Source organism: Amphiprion ocellaris, chromosome 17 (genome assembly GCF_022539595.1).
Source record: "Amphiprion ocellaris isolate individual 3 ecotype Okinawa chromosome 17, ASM2253959v1, whole genome shotgun sequence".
Lineage (NCBI taxonomy): Eukaryota > Metazoa > Chordata > Actinopteri > Pomacentridae > Amphiprion > Amphiprion ocellaris.
The window spans coordinates 10,841,534-10,863,086 of NC_072782.1; the positions used below are offsets into that span (position 1 = coordinate 10,841,534).

A 21,553-nucleotide genomic window follows, 5' to 3' on the forward strand; every position below is an offset into this window, starting at 1 on the left:
CGAGCCTCCCACTCCTTTCATCATTGATTCGCTCTGCTCTGCTCTCTTTCTCCCCCCCTCCCTCTCTCTCTCCCTCTCTCTCTCTCTCTCTCTCTCTCTCATTCTCTTCCTCCCTCTCTCTCTCTCTCTCTCTCTCTCTACAGCGGCACTTGTTGAATTCAACCCTTGGAGAATAGAGAGAGGGGAGAGAGAAACAGAGAGAGATAATGACAAGGAGGCAGAGGGAGGCTTTGAGACAGTGCTAGAACAGACAGTGAGCAGAGAGAATGGGGCTTTGGAGGATATAGAAGATAGAAGATAGGCTGGGAAAGACAGTAAGAAAAAAGGTCAGTCAGACAGCAGAGGGAATCATCTTTTGAGACAGTGGGAATGACACTTTAAGTGAAAGAAAGAGTCGACCAGACGGAGTGCTCTCCTTCCATCTCCAACTATTTCTCTTCTGTCCTGGTCCTGACTGCTGCTGCTGCTGCTGCTGCTGTGTTTGTGTGTTTGAACCAGAAGACTGGCTTACACAGGTCAGAACTGTCTGGGATAACAGTGGGCTCTCTTTTTTTGTGCATTTGTGCATGTGTAAGAGACTGTTAGCAGGGGGAAAGTCATATGCTGGTTTCTCCAGGTGAGTGCTAGTGTGCCAGAGTACACAGTAATTTCCCTATGCAGCCTGTACTGCATGTGTGTGTGTGCGTGTGTGTGTGTGTGTGTGTGTTCGTGTGTGTGTGTGTGTGTGTGTGTGTATTCGTGCATACACACTTTTATGTAAGTAAGCCAGAGTGCATGTCTCTCTGTATGGAGTGCATGAAGTGGGAGAGAGAAAGTGTGTATGTGTGTGTGTGAGAGAGAGAGGCGGTGACATTTTTTTTCAGTTTGTATTCCTGGAAACTGTTCTGCAGCATTGCTCAATAATGAAACTAGTGCGTATATGTATGTGTGTGTGGTTTGGTGGGGAGACAGAAACAATGATACAAGGTTCAGGGAAAGAAAGAAGGTGCAAATAAGCCTGGAGCATGTTACTGAGAAGGAGTTAAAGGAGCCATCAAAGTTAAGATGAAATTGTGTGTTGGATTACTGAATCGTTTTCTGGCCAGAGTTTAGAATGAGGACAAACGCTGACATACGTATCGTGTCAACAAATTCAAGGAGAGTCTCTAAACTGTGGCATGAAATGCTGATTGTATTCAGTATGGTTTTTCCATGCTGTGAAAAGTTGTTGTCAAGGTGGACTTTCAGGTTATCAAAGTCCATACAGCAGACGAAGTGTTGTTGATGCATTTAGTGCAGTACATGGAATGAGTCCAAGGTTCTTGGAATTTAAGTCATGTAAAACAACATAGCCTTAAGGTATTTCACAACATTCTATGTACAGTAGGCATGGCATTGTGTCCGTTGTTTCTTTTTTTTTCCTGTGGAGTGACTTGACTCCTCCTTTTTCTCTCCTGCCTCTACTTTCTCACCCACTATCTCCACATATCCATCTTTCTTTCACACACCTCTCACTTTTCCCTTAACTGTATTCGTTTTCTCACTTTATCACAACTCTATTTTCATTCTTACTCTTTGCTTCCTACTAAGATTCTCTCTTTTTTTCCCTTCTCGCCTCTCTACCTCCCTCTGGCATGTCTTTTCATCTTTCACGCATTTTCTATTCAGTCCTTTCTTTGTCACTGTATTTTGCATCTTCAATGCATTTTCTATTCCTTCTTTTTTTGTTTTTACAGATGCCTCTCTCAGTGGCAGAGTCTGCAGTGAATATCTGAAGCTCCATCTTCCTATCCCTTGTGGCCAACATGTCCCAGCTGCTCCATGTGGAGATCCCGAACTTTGGAGCCACAGTTCTGGGCTCCCTTAATGAGCAGCGCCTGCTGGGACACTACTGTGATGTATCCATTCTGGTCAAAGGTTGGTTAGCAGGAAATCTGGAGGTTTTGTGTTATTTGCAGAACTGTGAAACAGTGCTGGAATTTTTTTTAATAAACATTCTTCTTTTTCTCCACCAGGTCAGGCTTTCAAAGCCCACCGGGCCGTTTTGGCTGCCAGCAGCCTCTACTTTCGTGACCTCTTCAGCAGCTCTACCAAGACCCAGTTTGAGTTGCCTTCCTCAGTCACACCTGCTTGCTTTGAGCAGATCCTCACTTTCTGCTATACAGGGAAGCTAACAATGGCAGCTAGTGAACAGCTGGTGGTCATGTACACAGCTGGCTACCTCCAAATTCAGCATATAGTTGAAAGAGGCATGGACCTAATGTTTAAGGCAAACTCACCTCACTGTGACTCACAAACAGCAGGATCCTTAGAAGAAACAGGATCTGAGCCACAGAGTCCCTGTAATAATGGAAACGGCCTTGCAGTCGCCGCCCTTTTGGGGACCCCGGGCTGGTCTCCATCCCTGCTCATGCCGCAACGCAAGATTAAACTCGAAGGGGGTGATCCAACACCCCTGACAGTACCCTCAACACAAAGCAAGATTTCGTCTTCGGAGCTGGGGAGTCGGCTGGCGAGGGCCGGTTCGCTGTTCTACACGACGGCCGGAGGGACCCCCATCCCCGGGATGCCTCCTTTCCACCTTCAAGTGGCCAGTGGAGGTGGAGCAGGAGGAGGAGCAGGCGGTGAAAGGTCCAGTCCTGGAGCGTCTAGTCTGCCCACCACTGACAGTCCCACGTCCTACCAGAACGAAGATGAGGAGTTTGAGGAAGAGCCCTATGATGGGATCACTGAGGAGGCCTACAGTCATCTCTATGGACGTTCAGCTAACCCCTATGGAAGTAAGTATTTTGTTGTAGTTTATGCATTTATGAACTCTTTGTGAGGTGTTGCAGACCTTGGTGTGCAGCAAACACTAAAGGCATACCAGTTGAAAAGCACGAAGGCTTTTTACTCTTTTCACTACAGTCCACAACTAATGCTACATTTTCATCTTGCGACAAACTCAAGAATGTTTCATTTCACTACACTTACTTACAGCATGTACTTACAGCATTTACTTTTCACGTGCAAAAACAAAAGAGAGTCTCAATGGCAAGGGTGCTTCAATACAATCTTTATCGTCAAGTAAGATCTAAGTGCATTTCTTTCTCAACTGCCCTTGCTTGAAATGGAGGAAATTCATTTGATATCAGACCAATCTATGAGTCAAACTCAGCATGACTTGCAGGAAATATAAGCATAAATGTAACCTGTTGTGTGTGTCATGTGGGGAAAAAAAACCTAAACTGATGCACATTCATTGCTTCCCAGTTACATTATTTAATTTTTCATAAATCATGTATCCTGCACATCTTAGAAAAGCAGGATGTTGTGCCTCCAGTGTGTGTGGGTTCTCTCAGCATAAAGATAGCTTTATGGAGTTATGATTGGAGTACATCGTGACCAACAACACTCTCCTCATCACAGCTTCAACAGCTGGTCTGTGTTGCTTTTTTATTATGGTTTTCTACCTCAGTTTCATAATTGTGTAGATTTGTCTACACATACAAGCATAGATGGTATAGTTACTTGAGTTTGCATTCACATAAACACACACAGATGGATAGTCACACACCCACATGTGCACACACACTCCATCATTCTTCACATCCTGCAGCTCAAAGGCATCACACAGGCTTGTCAAATTCTAGAGTTTCAGATATTTATGAAATCCACTCTATCTGCAATCAGTCAGAGCACCCCAGGGTGACATTGTAGGATATTTGAGACCCATGCACATCTTTCCTGTGTGTGTGTGTGCGTGAGTGTGTTTTTGTGTGTGTAGGCATAAGTGTCTATGCACATCCTAATAGATTAATTCACACTTTTCAGCATGTGGATACGTGTGACAATTAATGGACTCATCTCTCCTGTTCTCTCTGTGTGTGTGTGCATGTGTGTGTGTCATCTTAGAGGTTTGGGGGAAACATTTTGTGAGTAGGAACCCTACACCCAGTTTTGGATATGTCCCTCTCCAAAACTCAAGTTGCTGATGCAGCATCATGACTTATCCAGGATACATCTGCAATGCTTTAAAACATTTATGAAACACAAAAAGACTTGTATGAGATTACCGCAACCCGCTTTACTAATTAAACTGTATAGCTTTTATTTTTTTTATTTTGACAGGGCCACAGAAGGCAGGTGTGGCTCATAGTATAACTTTAGTTTTGCTGGCTACATACACATTTACCACTATCTGTTTTGCTGTGTAATACAAAACCTTTCGTGTTTTTTTTTTTTTCTAAAATCATTCTGTTCTTTCTTGCTTTTATTAGTTCAGGACAAGCCAGAGATGGCAGCGGTGCCCTTGGCCTTGGAGAACCGCAACTGCGTGCTGATCCGCAGGGACCTGGTGGCGCTGCCTGCAAGCCTCATAAGCCAGATAGGCTACCGCTGCCACCCTAAGCTCTACACTGAGGGGGACCCTGGGGAGAAGCTGGAATTGGTAGCTGGTAGGCACACACATTCACTACACACACACATAGACGCATACATCCACTTATATACATTTAATACCTCACATTTTACCACGCGCAGTTTCCCAGAGATTGATATGCAGTAGTTTTGGAAAGCATTCATATCACCACACTAGATTAAAGTCATTTAAAATTCAATACTTGCGAAAATAAATTTAACTGAATTAATTAATTTCAACTAATAAATTCAGAAAGTAAGAGAACTCCATTACTGCAAAATAGAAACACTTCTAAATCACAAAGAGCTTTTATAGAAAGAGAACATTGATTGGACAACCCAGTGACCTTTAATAATAAGGGATAATAAGGGTGAAGTATATGTGCACAGTCTGCCTTCTCTCCGATGTATACTCTGAGTATACAGTAGAGCGGAAGCATATAATTGAGACATTGGGGTTACATTGTGCTTGGAAGTCAGTACTTTTAAATTAAATCCTTATCACTGGATAAAATCTGTTCACCAAAGCAGTGTCTGACCCATGTTCAGCTCAGGCCAGGAGACAGTACATTGAGTTATTCAGACTGACTGCCATAGCAGCTCTGACCCACGTCCCTGTGTCGGCCTGTCCGAAAGGGATCAAACAAAGCTGGAGAGTTTCTTTGCAGGGATTTTAGACTGTGACAGAAGGACAACCATCTCTGCAGTTATCATCAATCAGGCCTTTATGGAAGAGTGACTAGACAGAAGTCACTCTGGAGTAAAAAGCATATGACTGCCTGCTGGGAGTTTGCCAAATGGCCCTCACAGAGCTACGAGAGTACGAGAGAAAAGATTGTTTTGGTATAATGAGACAAAACTGAACTCTTTGGTCTCGCTACCAGATATCGCTCTTGGCAGTCGAGTCAGAGACTTTCAAAGAGAACAGGTACCACTCAACATGTAGGTCATATAATTTTTACAATGGAGCGTGGCAAAAAAAATTTAATCAATTTAGTGCAGAGTCCTTCCAGACAGAAGGATGGAGTCTGAGTATTTCCTAGTGCAATTTAGAAGACAGACACAGCTGAACGCAAGGAAACATGCACATGCAAGATGTGGTCAATAATGAAAACTTGTATTGGTGCAAGAGTTCAGAAAGTTACCACATGGTCAAATTCAATCAAATCAAAATGTCAGTTTATTAAAAACAGATGGGAACATAATGAAAATGTGTAATTATTCTCTGTTATAAGATGCAAACGGTCTTGAAAAGAAAGCAAATCCAAGTAAATTAAAAATGTGCTCATTTATCTCTCAATTTTGGATTTGGACAGTTGAAACGTTGTTTAAAATCTAATTGAACAGGGACTGAAAATGTAGAAAAGACTAAAAGACAACCTGCTAAATGGGACAAACAGACAAGAGTCTTAAAAAGCAAAGAAACTGGTTGTAATGTAAACATGTTGCTCATTAAATACTTCTTTGTTTCCATGCTCTACAGGTACACAGGTGTTCATGACTCGAGGCCAACTGATGAACTGTCATCTGTGTGCCGGAATCAAACACAAAGTCTTGCTCCGCCGTCTGTTAGCAACGTTCTTTGATAGGTGAGTATAAAGATGTGGTCAAAGAAGAGGTTGCATCAAACAGTTTGTATCATCAGTCCCTTAGATTTGAGTTCTGTGCATGACTCCGACACTACTGCTGTTGTCACAAACCAACTTTCACACCCCATCTGTGGCCATGTTGTGCAATGCGGTTAGTTGTGGGTCTTCCCATGTTTATCCACTGTATGTGCCTGTTGCTTACTCTGCCCCCTGGTGTTGACTCTGTGTCCCTGCAGAAACACTTTAGCCAATAGCTGTGGGACAGGCATCCGTTCCTCTACTAGTGACCCCAGTAGGAAACCCCTGGACAGCAGGGTCCTCAACGCTGTCAAACGTAGGTTTATTGTCCAGATCATCTGATAATATATGTGATAGACATTGCAAGGAGAACAATTTGTCAATAAGTGCTTTGCTGTTTTTCTCTTCCACAGTCTACTGTCAAAATTTCAACCCTAACTTCAAGGAGAGTGAAATGAATGTGATTGCTGCTGACATGTGCACAAATGCGAGGCGTGTCCGCAAGCGATGGTTGCCCAAGATCAAGTCCATGCTGCCCGATGGCATGGAGGTGTACCGTGCAGGGATGGGCATGGGTGCTGCTGTAGGCCTGGGCCTCGCTCTGAGTGCCCCTCAGTCAGGGGTTCCCCTTCCCTTCGAGCCTGACTTCAAGACCTTAGAGCAAAGGTTGTATCCAGATCGCAAGGACCCTCTCAGGACTCACCCACCGCTGACAGAAGGTAGCCCCGGGTCTGGGGCGGCTGGAGCAGAGGCTGAAGGTGAAGGTGAAGGAGTAGTCCAAGAGGAGCAGGAGGAAGATGAAGATGAAGGTGGGTTGGAGGGTGTAGACGGATCACTGGGGGCGCCGACTTTGATCCCGGGAGCCGAGGCGGGCAACTGTGGCGACACGCCACTTGAGCCGGAAGTGGAAAGTTTTGGACAAGGTCTGAGGGTGAACGGACAGTGAATGTCCCTTTGGGCTGCCTCTCATATTGTGAAATCTGTTTAACACCATGTTTTCTTTTGCTTGCTCTCTTACTCTAACATCTCGCCCACCACTCCTTCTTCTCCTCCGTGCTTCCTCAACAAGAGTTTTTCAGCACAAACAGCTGCACTCGTAGATCTTATTATACGGGAATTTGTCACATGCATGCGCACACGTGTGCTTGTGTATTCGCATATTTACTGATAGTGGAAGTAGAACACTGATAGGACACAGGCATGGCATTAGCACAGTCTGAAAATCAACCCTTTCTGCTCCACCCACTTTCTCAGTATGGACAGTATATACTCAGTATTTCGGCACCCAAAGCAAAATTACAAAGGCCCTATAGCAGAACAAATGGCTGTAATGATTCATCATTTCAGTGCAATACAAAAGCAACAGCTGCTTTGTTGGCAATTTATGGGCTGTGGTATTACGGTTTGTAAAATGATTCCACTTTCTTGGAAAGCAGCATCTGAAAATAACCCGTGTAACCTTGGGAAACGAAAGATCATAGACACAGCTCCTTAAAAAGAGCAATGTTTGCAATGTCTGACCACTTTACAGTACGTGAGTGTATAGTAATTATGTATAAATATATACAAAGATTGTATTACAGTTAAAGGTCATGTACTCTATTAGCATCATGAAGCAAAGCAGTTTTACTCCTTGTCAAATCAGCACATCAGGTGTATGATAAAAATTCCAAACCGGTCTTTCTGTGAATACTAAAAACTTCTCCACAGTCCGGAAAACAAATCTATCACATGGAGTTGTTGTTTCATCCATATTCGCCCGTGACATATCGGATTAGATTGTCAATGCGATGCCTGTGTCTGCTCCGCACCGCCCCTCCCATCCGCACATACAGACACACACACGTGCACACATTTTCCACTCTGTGATACTAGCCTTTAATATCCGCACCGATGTATTTAAAATACACTGTCCACATAAAAAAAAAGAAAAGAAAAAAAAAGAAATGTTACAATGCTGTTTAAAAACCTTTTAAATGACATCATTCTGTCATGGAGATAACAGAGAGAGACATGAACAAGAACATGCACTAAAATCCAAGCTTGCATGCATTAATACAAACAATGGATAGAAAGAATTATTGTAAACAACAAACAAAGCCACAAACCTGCATTTAAATAAGATAACAGCTACTGTTGCCTCAAGATATGCCATTAATACGCAAAAGGACTTTCTCCAGCGAGATCTGACCTCAGTGGGATCTGACCTCAGTCTGACACGTTAGAACTGACCTGGGTGTGACCCGGGATTGACTGTGTTTGACACAGAATCAATTGGAATTTCTGTTTTTTGTTTTTGTTTTGTTTTTATAAACTATGGAGTGTGCTGTCACCACAAGTAGAGGAGACTGAAATATGTGGAATAGTAAGAAGAAGTGCACTACACTGAGTGGTAGAAGAAAAAAAAGAGAGAAGCACTGTTCCACCTCCATGTGGTGGAGTGATATGCACCAAGACTACACAGTCCTGCTTCCATCCTTGTTTTTGTTTGTTTGTTTGTTATTGTGGGTGGGAGGGTGGGTAGGTGGGTAAGTTATTGAATAAAACTTATAAGAGCAATTTATGCTGGCTTATTGCATTTGCACTTGAGAAGGTTAAAGGGTGGGAAACTGAGGAGTTTGGCAAAATGGGCCTGGACTAAAAAAGACTGCAGATTTCCACCTCATCACCCTGATTCTTTCTCTGATCGGGGGATTGTGGGTTTGGAAAGAAACAACAGGTCTTTCTGACGATGACTGTTTCTTTTATTTTGTAAGGGGGAGTGAGGCCAGGTCGGACAGGGACTTAAACCTGTATTTGTCGTAAGCGTTTTCTGTTTTTTAAATATGTTTTCGTGCTTTTTGCCATGCATAGGACACAGTCCAGACAGCCTTTATTGTTTCGTGCATTGATTTGAAAAGATTCACTGTTGCTTTTCTGCATTTTTGTTTTTTGTATTTCCCGATCAGCAATGAAAGCACATTTAATCACAAGACCAGACCATTATTTTAAGTGAATGAGCTGAAATTTATTTTAAGCCACCAACATTTTGAAAAGTGAAAAATCAAATTAATCATATTTTTTCTGCTTCGGAAAGTGGTCGCATAAATTTAGAACTGGGCGGGAAGTACAGCACTTGTATATGCCCCTTATACATGTGATCTGTTTGTTGATGCTTCACTGCTGTGCCACTTCTAAAGGTTGGGCCAGATTATTCTCTGTCTGTGCTCGAGGTATCTTGTTTCGGGGGAGCTTTAAGATGGCCCTGCACAAGAAACACAGGGTTGTAATTGCACTAGGTAATAATAATGACGTTTACAGTATCTTTTTTGAATTTCTTTTGGAAGAAATGAGATCTGCGATAGATCAAACACGGCTGTGATGGAATGGCTGAGATGATGGATGAATGTAAACTGTAGCACTGCTTTGGTGAGGGTCCAAGCCTTGATTGAATTTGGTAAAATATTGAATCTTTTTTTTATTTATATATGACTCAGTTTTTTTTCAATTGCAAAATGGGCCATAACATCAAATTGATCTGACTGTGAGGCTGAGTGATGTTCTTTACCTAAAGCTTTAGTGATTTTTAAAGTGATGTGAAAAGGTCTTCCAATGTAATGAACCGCAGGTAGCATTTCACTAATATGAGCAAAACTGAGTGAGGTTCAAATACAGGCTTTTTTCTTTCATTTCTTTTTTTTTTTTACTTTTTTTAAAATCTTTATCTCAACACTTATGTGTTCCTAATGTTGAATCACAAGCTTTGGCTAATTCTATCTTTATATCATTTTTAATTTATTCAACTTAACTTTCCCTTGTACGAAAATAAAGAATTTCAGTTGTCTGTTGAGCCCAATATCTTAATTACTAATCACTTCTGGTTTTGTGAACCCAAGCTGAGCCTTTTCAAAATGGATTTGTGTATATTTTGGAGTTGAACTAAATGCACAGTTATTACTTTAGATTGCAAAATAGCAATCAAATGTATCTACCCGCCATACAAAAATCTAAACCCTAAGTATGCATGCATGATTTCTCTCTTTGTATTTGCATGTACAGGAAATCTTTGCCTTACAAGGATCTTTTTGAATGAGCAGAACATTGCATAGCCAATAATTATATGAGAATATATTGAAATATCACATCTATCAGCTCGAATTAAAATAAAGCAGTAAACAATATAGAGTGGGAAACATTGATGGAGTCTACTGTAAGAGGGTGGAGCAGTGCCTTAGACTGTGAATGTGTGGGTGTGGATGTGTAACAGAACTTTATGTTTGGAGACAAACAACACCAAGGACCTGCTCTGTAATCAGAGAATACAGACACTGACAAATTTGTTGCCTTATTAACACTGTGATTCAAAATTGTAAAATTAGTGTCCAAAAACTTTAAATAGTTCAATTACATATTTTCTTATTTTATGTTTTAGAACATAGAATTTTTTAAAAAAGACAAAGTGTACTAGATCAGCAGCCAAATTAAGCTAAAGTCGTTACAACAGATTCAACAGTTACTCTTCAACAACATGGATCCTTGGTTCTCTCTAAGATTGACTTTAAAAACATAAAAGGAAATCTGATATATGATAATTCTTCCAGTCAAACCTGTTCATCCACTTGATCACATTAAGCTTGAGGTTATTTAAGGTGTCTGTCTTATAAAACATCAGCTTCTACAAGCTTGTTCATTTTTTCTGCCAAACTGCAAACTATGTCTGACTCCCGGACGACAGCCAGTCATTTTAGATTGCTTAGGGTGTTTTCTTTTTTTTCTTGTGCAGGGTAAATTGAACGATGTTGCACTATAAACTGAGAAATTCTCAGAGAATGTCATGGCTAACCCTTTGGAGGATGTGCTCTATTTGAGGTGGCTGAAAGAGAAAGTCCTGGAAAATGTATGTGATAATATGTGTTGTACACGTTTTTTTTTTAAATTCAGACCAGTGTCTCATTTACTTATTCACCTGGATGGGAATGACAAAATAAGAATAGAATGGGGTTGTTACTTGAAAAAGAAGTTATTTTCACAAACATTTGGTTGCAAATAAATTTTTCCATAATTTATTAAACCTCTCATAGTGCTCTGTTCATCCCCCATTACTGTAAACCTAATGGGCACAAAAATTTTTTTGTTCTGTTTAATGGGCTTATTTTCCTGAAAACAATACATTTATATGCAAATAGACACTTGTATCATAAAAATGCATGCCATTCAGACACTCACCCGTAACCCAATGAAACCTCTGATCTTTATGCACCATGTATTTTATGCTGAACAACTGTTGTCACTGTTAGCAAACAAAGACCGAGGAGTCTTGCAGTGAGCAGGGCTGTATTTTTATTATACACCCACGCCTTTCGTTGAATGTTTGTGCAATCTCCTGTAATGATGACAGCAAAGTAGTGATAAAGAGCGGAATACATAGACTTAACTACCCAGTTGAGTGTGCATTTGAACCTTCAGCAGACTCAGAAAAAAAATGCACTAAAAGTTTGTACGTGTATGTATGTGTCCTTGAACATAATGCCAGCACTTTAGAACTACTTTGAAAAATGAGAAAGAAAAACATCAAGAGTGACCAAGGGTTTAGCAAATGAGGGGTAAATGCAACTTTTAAAGCCATGTGTTCAGAGCGCTGACAATCAGATAATGGATGAGACCCAAAGTGCACTATGGGAGATATGACATGACTTGCTGTGCTCTTGCTATTTGCTTTGTCTTTCTCCTGCTTGCTTTGGTCTGTGCAAGCTTGCTCTCCAGAGGGGAGGGACACGGTGATGTTAACTCCAGGCTTCTTGGTTATAAGTGTGTGTCTTTGTAACAACGACTGACTCATACCTTGGTGCTTCGTGAACAGAGCAACCATGTTGACATGGACCATATCTGTCATGCTCTGGTAAGCATTGGCCGAACTCGGCCCTCAGTCCGGGCTCATTGGTAACCTCTTGATGGACAACAATGCAAATGGTAAAAAAGAGGATCTTATCATGCAACTCTACACTTTGATCATGGTAATGTTCTTCACTATCAACAGGGCTTGGACCAGGCAAACTGGGATGGGACAATTTCAGTGTCGATACTGCTTTATGTTTCAATTGAAAAATGTTAAAATGTTTATGCGCCTTCTGACTCAAGCATCAATAATATATACAACAGAAATGCAAGTTGCCACTTTTGATGTTGCATATGAATCTACCTTTCATTCCCATCATGGTATTTGCCATCACCAGTTTTAAGTTGTATAGTCCAAGAGTACCTGATTTCTTTAAATGCAATACAGAAAAATCTGCTTTCTAATAAAAGTCCTTATGTCACCATATACTGTCCACTTGTTGCTTTTGTTTGTTTTTTGTTCCCAGAGCTGAATAGATACCTTTAGGGATCTGTGTTGCTCTGATCTAAATACCTGCCACACAAGAGAAAGTTTTTGCTAGCCGCAGTGTATGGTAGAAATGCAAAAAATGTAAACATACTGGTAAGGAAGTGCCACCAGAAGGGAAATAAAATAGTTACTCTCGCTGTGTGTGCCTTTGTACAGTGAGACGCTTTTGAAATTAAAACTATGCTAAATTTTGCTGAATATTTTACTGGAATTTCCCCAGAGCAATCGGAGAACTCGGTGTACTGCCAGTTTTATTTCATGGAGAAACTCAGGACTTCATAGATTTCAAATTATTTACAGCAATTCTTTTTGGAGGACCCATTTTACATGCATTTTTGGGAAGGAGCATAGAAAATGGTCAATCCAAATGACTTTATTGTGGATGAGACTAAGCACATTTAAGTTTATAAATGTGATATCTTGCTATCCATTAAAAATTATAGACTTTGATTAATGATAGCATTTACATTTTTGGGAAAGCCATAATGTGAATGAAATCACTGGTACATCAGACACATGGATTGGTATCATCTTTTTACTGTAATTTTAAAGAACCTTTCTTTTAAATTCACAGATTTTTTTTTACTGCATTTTTAAACTACTAATATGCATTACATTAAAAACCTGTAACTTTGAAGACAACAGTTGTTGACATGAAAAGAGTAAATTCAAAAATGTATCCCCACTACAAACAAAAAGAGGAAACTATTAAATTAAAATTTGGTAGTTCAAATATATTTCTAAAATTAGAACATTACATAGATTTGTTTAAATATGTTGTTATATATATATATATATATATATATATATATATATATATATATATATATATATATATATATATATATATATATATATATATATATATATATATATAAAAAAATTTGTAATTCTATCAAAGCTAATTTCATTGCTTTTAAACATTTTAATTTATTTATATCTCTCATTAAACATTAAGAAGCCTAAATACACATGATGCTATGTAACATTAAGGCTAGAAAATGTATTTTAATTAAGGAAAAATACAGTATTTTTATGAAACTGTTATTTATTTTTACTTTAAAATATCTTGTTATCATGAATCAGGAAAGCAACCATACTTTTCTACTGTAAGTCATGAAGCCAACCATGTAGCCATGTTGCCTACGTGTTCTCACTTTATTTGTTGAGTAGTATACAAAGTGACAGTTTAATTGCAATGACCTGTTTCACTTTTATTTAAGTTAACCCCAGCAGGACTGAGAAGTGGAGTAATGGCTTGATAAAAGTGTTCTTTTGGGAATTAGTAAATAGTGTTTGGCTCATTCCAGAATTGGAGAACATTTGGACATCAAAATTTTTGAAAAATAAACCTTCTCTTTTACAATTTTCTGCTCCATATTCATCAATAATAGGTAATAAACTACCAAAGGCTTGATTGGTTCAGCTTACTCATCAATGGTACCATTTTTATGCCATGTTTTATTTGTTGTTTGCTAATCCTACTCTAATCACAGTAACAGGGTTGCAAATCCATGCAAACTGTTAGCTTTTTGAGACAAGAAAAAATGACAAGAAAAAGAGAAATTGCATTTTAGGGGGAACTATTTCAAACACTCTTTTCTCCTATTTTTTTTTAAAGATTTTGTCTCAGGACAGGTATATTTACACAAAAACTGCATGTTTTAGTATTTTGTACATAGGTTATTTGAAATGTGATGGGTGGGACGTAAAATGTCCTCCATTTCTGGAATGACCTGTTTCCTCATAAATTTTTTTTAAATATGCCTTGGAGCTACATCTATTTTTGTATATGTATTTGAATCTACGGTTATTCCAAAATGTACCAGATTTCGTCCTCATTTTTGTGGAGAATGCTTAGTTTATGAGCTCACTGCTGTGACCTTCCTGTTTTTCTCTGGCATCGATTAGTCATCCTAGTGTTTTATCTCGTACGACAAAATCGCGCGGTGTGTCTTCAGCTGTACAAATGTGTCTCAAAACTTTGTCTCTGATACACACTAGCAAGGAATAAACTACAACAACACATCTGCAGGAAAAGCGACAGCTTCTCATCTTCAAAATGAGCGACGACACAGACTCCCCTCCTGAGAGGGAAATGAAGGTACGGTCTGTTATCCAAGAGTTGTGTTGACAAGTTAGTATGTTTAAGCTACTGCGTCAGTTCATCCTCAGTGGTTGCAGCTAGCTTAGCTGCTTAGCTAGCTGTCGGGTTTTGGTGTTTGGTTTAGTTCACCCTAACCCCAAAGTATTTACGTTACTGTTTTAATAATGCTGACACAACTAATAGTTCAATCTTCAGTAGCAGTTTAAATCCTTACAATAAAAAGCTGTTTCAGCAACTTCAACCTCCTCAATTTTTAGCTAGTTAGCTATGCTAGCACTGTAGCTGTTAGCTTATAAATGTACTCTTGAGAGTTGAATACCTTCGTGTTGAGTGAATTAACAGCCATCCATGTCTAAAATAAAATTCCCGAATACATGTTATGTCTTTAGTTGTAACATTACAAAAAACTTAGCATTATTAGCCGACATGATGACACCGCATGTTGGCTGGCAGCTATCTGTTTTGTTATTTACGAGTCAAATTGAAAGTAGCCAAACAAGTTGTACACATGAAACGAAAGTATGAAGTTTAGCTTTGAGATCATAGCTCAGATATACAAACCATGTTGTCAAGCATGCTTATATAGTGTGTGTTTTTGTATATTCGTATTTTTAAGGGTATAGTTTACTTGGCGTTTCCTGAAGTACAGTCAGATCTGTTTACCACCCACCATTAAGTAACAGTGCTTGGTTTTCTTTTCAGGATTTTCAATTTCGTCAGATGAAGAAAGCAAGAGTTTTCGAACCTGCTGAAGATTTGCCAAAAGACAGGTCTAGTCTGCTTGCCATCTCAAACAAGTTTGGTTTAACTTTTGTGGGGCTTGGCAGAATATTCAAAATATACTTAACTCAAGATATTCTGGCTGCGGATAAAATTGATGGCAACTCCAACGAAGTAGGTAAGAATATGACCATGCAGGTTTGAATTCACATTTTTTTTATCCTGAACACATCTCTCTCTTAATCTTTAATCATGTGTTTTTACTCATGAGTCACTCAGTTTTCCCTGTGTGTTCTAGTCAAGGGGATACCAGCCGTGGCTGAGGTGACTGTGGAACTGGATCTGCACCACTTGACTCTCAGTTGTGATGAACTCACTTTGTCAGTCTGTGGCGTGTCTGAGGAGGCGGGTTTGTCCCTCACGTTCTATGATGTGCGCACGTTAATGAATAAGGTACCTACTTTAGTACATCTACTTCACGCACCAGTGTGTTAGACACCCACCATATTTATTTCAGATTCTTCTCGAGCCAGTGTAACACACATAAAGAGCCACTTTAATATATATTCACAGGATTTGCTGCACTGTGATTGTTACTGTAGGTCTCTGGATCACTACAGTCAAATGCAGCATTCTGACTGAAATCAAAAATGTCAAATGAGAAATTACTGATCTGTGTATAAAGTTATCCGATTTAGAATGGAAAATGCCTGGCAGAAAAATTACAGTGTAAAAACTTAATTATAATGAATAGCAGTCACATGTGTGGTTGCAGTAGACCTTATTTTTACTTTCTACAAATGAATAACTAATCACTTTTTTTCAGCCATTATGAAAACTTCCCTGCGTGCTGTCAATGGTTAGGTTAGTAAAAAGTAGTAGTGAAAGAAAACATTTTTTGGACATAAAGCCACGTTTTCCAGGTTCACAAATTCCGTTGTAAATTTAATTGCTTCTCTTGCCTAAGCATCCAACTACAAAATGTCCTGTTATCTGCCAGATTTTGTGATTGCCCTTTGATTCTTTTTTGTTTGTTTTACTTTGTATTCCTCGCTTTTCTTAGGCGAGACCACAGAAGCTACCTTTTGCATCCTTGCAGCCATCTGTACCCCCTGGCACTTTAGTCCAGGACCTGAAGTGGAATCCCGCTCAAGCATCCATGTTGGCTGCCTGTCTGTCTGATGGCAGTATGATGATTCTGGATGTTACTGACGTTGTCAAAGTACAAGCTGAGCTACCTGCTTTAAGTGGCATCACCTGCAGTGAGTGACACTCTTAATATAATTGTTGCGTTTAACTGCTAAGTATCTCTGACGTAGCTCAGTTGTATTATATTCACTTTGTTTAACACAGTTTGCTGGAGCCCTAAAGGAAAGCAAGTTGCTGCTGGAAAAATGAATGCCACAGTCAGTCAGTATACACCAGTAAGTGAACCTAATTTGCTGTAATTAAAAATACAATGCTAATTAACCTTTGAAAGCATCAGCAACTGATTCTCGTTCCTTTTGCAAAGGCTCTAGAAGAAAAGAAAGTCATCCCATGTCCACACTTCTACACTTCTGAGGAACCTGTTAAAGGTAAGAATGCCACTGTTGTATCTATTAAAATGAGTAAGAGCTGTGATGAATGCCTAAACACTAAACTGATTATTTTCTTATTGACCTATTATTTGTGGCTTATAGTGACATTTTGATTTTGTCATAAAAATATTGCATAATTAAGGTCCTACTGTAATGAATTACTCTAATTTTGCCTGACCCTAATGCCTCTCTTTACCATTGCCTCTCACAGCTCTGGATGTGCTGTGGTTGAGAACGTATGTGTTTGCAGTGGCCTATGCAGCTGCCGATGGGTCTCTTGAGACCCCTCCTGAGCTTGTGTTGATCTCCCTTCCTGTGAGTACGGCAGACATCTGCAGTCCACTTACTTCACCTAACCACATGGCTTTTTGTCAGGTTGCGGCACCATAATGACAAAAGAAAGAAAACAACAACAAAAAAAATTGCAGCATTAGATACTTTGCCTTGTTCTGTGTTGTAGCTTTTTGGACCAAATTATGTCTCGCATTGGGATGTTGCTAAACTTTTTCGGTAGTGGTTCGATACTTACGTGAAAGCTCCTGCTGCACCTAATGCAGCTCCTTTTGTTTTATTTTGTTATTTTAGTTGGATGCTTTATGTAAGCCATTTAAGGCTTTGTTTTATAGATGTATTTAGGACATAAACTTAGCACATGCACTACTTTCTATAAATGTCAAATCATTTTTTATTATAACACAATTTCACAAATCGCATATTTGTGTTACAGGAATTTTCAGTCTGTATCCTTAACAAAAATAAGAAACAGAATATAAAATTTTAAGGCACAATTGAATGGTAGTGACTGATATCTTGATGCACCCACATTTCTTTATGCATAGCAGCATTTTTTTTCTGGTGAAATAAAATATGCAGCTAAAACATACGTCAACTTTAACATGCCTTTCATTTGTACAGAAAAAAGATGAGAAAGTGGAGACAAAGTATCTGAACTTCGGTGACAGTGTGTACGGCAGCTGCACTGAGCGACAGCACCACTACTTCCTTAGTCATATAGAGGACTGGTAAGAGTAATTCCAGTTTATAGGCATTTATGTTACAGCAGGCGCCCAGAAGCCTTATCACTTTAGAGATAAAATGTTTTGTTTACTCCTTCCAATTTTTTGTTATTAGTTTAATTTTAATGTTGCTTTAAATTGATGTAAAGCTTTTTTCCCCCCTCATTGGTTATTTCATCCAGGGATCTGGTGTTTGCGGCATCAGCAGCTTCCATTGAGGTCAGCGTTATTGCCAGACAAGATGACAAGGTACTTATTGAAGTAATAAGTTGATGTTGTATGTTAAAATGTAGGTTTTAATGATAGTGTTTTGATTGTACATGTGACTAGAAAAGCATTCATAGAGCACAGTACTCCACCAAGGCTGCTCAGTCATATCATTTCCAATGGCTGAGATCTTAAAAAAAATTTGGATCCAGAATATAAGCCGCATCACTGCCAAAATCGAATCAATTGGTCCTTGTGTCATTCCTGACCTCTCTGAAAAGTTCATCTAAATTCGTTTTTGAGTAATGTTGCTAACAGACAGACAAATGAGGTGGAATAAATATAGAATGTCTAATGGACTTTCACTTAGCAACTATTTTATCACATCTACTTAGGCATAAAGTAAAAGCATGATAAATATGAGTGTTTACGATCCTCCAAAGTATCACAAAAGGTTACAGAACAGTTATTTTCCCTCAAAACACTTTGTTTTAAAATCATTTAGGTTAGCAGAGCTCCCCGCAATAAGGTTCATACCTTTACCTAAACCTTTCTTGATGATTGTTTCGTTGGCTTGTGGAAATGCTGAAGTGCTATCAGTTCGTACGCCAAATAGTTTTATGTCAGGGCGTCCATGTTAGACTTCATCCGATTAAAGCTACAACGGCTCACTGTAGTGTGACATAAAAGCACATTTTGTTAAAAGGTTCTTTGAATACTTTGTGTAGTGTTAACACGAAGCTCTGAGATTTTCTGTCTGAACACTGTGATGACTGTGCCTGATTGTTGCCCCCTTTTAGATGTGGGAACTTTGGCTCCTAGAAGATGCAAGCAGGGCTGAGCTTCCAGTGACTGATACAAGTGAAGACACTTTGCCCCTTGGTTTAGCTATAGACTACACCAGCCAGCAGGAGATCCACATCAGTAAGTGAATTTGGCTTTCTGTGTGATTCCTTGCTTCACCTTTCTGAGTAAAATTAAATTTCCCCTCAGCAAAGCTAGAACTCAAAGATGGTTGTCAGTTAATTCAACTATGGAAAGTAGTAAAGTCTGTTTTAAAAAAGATAACTTTTATGACTTTTAGTGTAAAAATTTTAATCAGCCTTTGTCTTGTGAGAGAATTCATAGCCTGAATTAAATTCTGCTGGAAGATCAGTAAATACAGAGCAGTTGGCTTTTTGCTATCCCCTGCGTACAATCGCATTCGTACTGTGCACTTTTTTTAAAGTTGAGTTAGAAATCTTGCTATACTATTTCTACTTGGGTAGGATTGGGCTTCAACTGAGTGAGCAGAACATTTGAGCATTTTGTGCACGCTGTTAACACAAATGAGGAGGGGGGAATATTAAGAATACTTCAATGTAATGAGTTCTGTACACCACCACCACCCACTATAGCCTCAATAATTATAAGAAGTAGAGTCATCACCATCATTAACAAACACTGAAAATCTCGTAGCTTTGTAAAAGTAGAATTTATCAGTGAGTTCTTGCACTGGATTGAGTAAAGTGGCTGTTGAGTGTATATATGTATGTTTCTTAGTGATATAAAATCACATATCACAATAGAAGATTTAAACATTGCACATCCCTATGTATGATGGGATTTAAATTAAATAGTTTTTTTTCCCAGGGCTGGAGACAGTTTGGAACAATGTTGAAGGTTTGGAAATGCCATAGATGATATTTTCTTAAATATTTCAGTATTACCAAAAAAATATGACTGTCCATAATTTAAATCACGCAACGTGAGAGCAGACAAATGCTCAGGTGTGATGTCTCATTAACACAGCATTATCTGGAGTGAGCTCCATCCTACATCTGGCATGACAATATAATGCCAGTGGTTTGAAAAGACCACACAAGATGTGGATTATGTGGAAAAATATGAGGCCTTGGAAGGAGAGACAGTGCTGCGTAAGGATTTATTTTGTTTACACTGTGGGTCTGACGTACGTTGAAAGTAGTGAATCGTCATCTAACCTCTGCAGAAAGAATATGTGAATAGACATATAATAATTTAAATGCAAATTTTACATAATATGAGCTGGATCAAATCAACAAAAATAACACACGAGTCTCAAGTGAGCTGTTTTGATCGGTGTCCATTGGTTATAGACACACTACATTACACTGCCGTACCATTACTGCCATAGTGATGTTCTCCTGTTTAATGGTCATGCTGCAGTATAAAAAACATCACTCACTTTTAGCTCACCACAGCCAGGAGATCTGCTACAGTGCACCTTTCCTCTGCCACCTGATATAAAAGCTAATTTCAATTTCTGTCATGTTTTAATTTCATAATAGCATTATCTCTTGCACCTTTGTCTTTGTTTCAACTTGAAAATATTTCATGTTGGACACTGCCCTAATGATCAGTTGAGGCTCAAATCCATCAGGTTTCATTGTGTATACAGCATCCACTGCAGTGCTGTATTGCAGCATGTGTAAAGAATAGCGATAAGCTGCTGTCTCAGTACACTGTTTTATCTTAACTGGCCCAGTCTGCCAGACATTCACGTAGGGCTGCTGTTGCTGTCTAGTCACATCTTTCCCCGTTCGTTCGAAGAACTCCTTCCCCATCAAGAAAAAAGCCCTGCAGTTTGAGCAACATTAGGACATGATTGCATTCTGATCAAAACCCCTGATCTGAAGTGAGACATTAGGTAGACAAAGAAAAGGGAGAGTCACGAGAGAGTTATGTATGGAGGGGGAAAAAATGCACTCATTAAAATGGCTCAGACAAGCTAGAGGACCATAACAAACAACAAAGCCCAGACAATCCTGTTGCAGAATGCTGATGAGGTTTACCGTGTGCCTCTCCCATCTGTTCACTCTTTCTTTCACCCTCTATCTCCTTGCTTCTCAAATAGCTGTCAAACTTTTGTTTCGTAACGGAAAAACATTAGGTGCAGTATTTTTGTGTTTCTGCTTTCTGCATTGTGTGCTTATTTTGTGCAGAACTTTAAATCACACGGTTTCTTGAAGCATATTACTTTGCGTTTTCTGTGTCAGCCGGAATATGTGTTTGTATTTGCACACTGAATACTGCAATTTTTGTGTGTGGGTGTATGTTTCTATTGTAGGTATAGGGTTCAAATTGTGCAGACTATAAAACACTATAATACACTGTCATAATGTGAAAATATACACATTGCTCATGGAAGGAATAGAGCTGCAAAATACTGGATAATAGGGAGGTTAGCCAATGGTGATAAATCAAAAACATGAAGCAGTGATTCTTGTCATTCCCTGATGACGGCGAAGTTATATGTGAGGCATACAGTAGTTTTAGATGTGAGACGCTGTAGAGGGAACAAAGAGGACAAAATGTTCAGTGTACTGATCTTTCTGAAATGACTAGTATCAACTCTGACTAATGCTGCTTAATTTGGGTCAATAATACACATTTTTGTAATCCAAGTGGTGAGAAGATTTTGGAAAGTGTCGAAAAGTTGGTGTGAGGAGCAGAAAGGGTTTTAGGGTTTGACAAAAAGAGAAAGACAGTGGACTGTTTTACCAGATCAGGCATCAAGACAGCTGTCTTTGTACAGGACTACAGTGTGTCTTTTT

At 39.3% G+C, this 21,553-nt stretch overlaps 2 protein-coding genes across 5 annotated transcripts in view; both read left to right on the forward strand.

Moving 5' to 3' along the window:
• LOC111577471 (nucleus accumbens-associated protein 2) overlaps positions 1-12,285 on the forward strand; it is a 31,619-nt gene extending 19,334 nt beyond the window's left edge. Inside the window, exons 1-7 of one of the 4 annotated variants that reach the window (XM_035954440.2) lie at positions 177-616; positions 1,716-1,896; positions 1,995-2,759; positions 4,239-4,415; positions 5,861-5,966; positions 6,203-6,300; positions 6,398-12,285. In XM_035954440.2, coding sequence (XP_035810333.1) covers positions 1,785-1,896; positions 1,995-2,759; positions 4,239-4,415; positions 5,861-5,966; positions 6,203-6,300; positions 6,398-6,930 — 1,791 coding nt within the window. In that variant the 5' untranslated portion in view covers positions 177-616; positions 1,716-1,784 and the 3' untranslated portion in view covers positions 6,931-12,285. Of the gene's footprint in view, positions 1-176; positions 617-1,715; positions 1,897-1,994; positions 2,760-4,238; positions 4,416-5,860; positions 5,967-6,202; positions 6,301-6,397 lie in introns of those variants that run through there. The other 3 variants (XM_035954438.2, XM_035954439.2, XM_023283772.3) reach the window with 3 other exon arrangements.
• A 1,998-nt stretch (positions 12,286-14,283) lies between these two features.
• Positions 14,284-21,553, forward strand: part of nup214 (nucleoporin 214) — a 35,503-nt gene continuing 28,233 nt past the window's right edge. The window contains exons 1-10 of the mRNA XM_023283773.3: positions 14,284-14,452; positions 15,158-15,353; positions 15,474-15,628; positions 16,239-16,437; positions 16,529-16,599; positions 16,689-16,752; positions 16,967-17,070; positions 17,671-17,777; positions 17,954-18,020; positions 18,779-18,902. Coding sequence (XP_023139541.2) covers positions 14,411-14,452; positions 15,158-15,353; positions 15,474-15,628; positions 16,239-16,437; positions 16,529-16,599; positions 16,689-16,752; positions 16,967-17,070; positions 17,671-17,777; positions 17,954-18,020; positions 18,779-18,902 — 1,129 coding nt within the window. The 5' untranslated portion in view covers positions 14,284-14,410. The remainder of the gene's footprint in view (positions 14,453-15,157; positions 15,354-15,473; positions 15,629-16,238; positions 16,438-16,528; positions 16,600-16,688; positions 16,753-16,966; positions 17,071-17,670; positions 17,778-17,953; positions 18,021-18,778; positions 18,903-21,553) is intronic.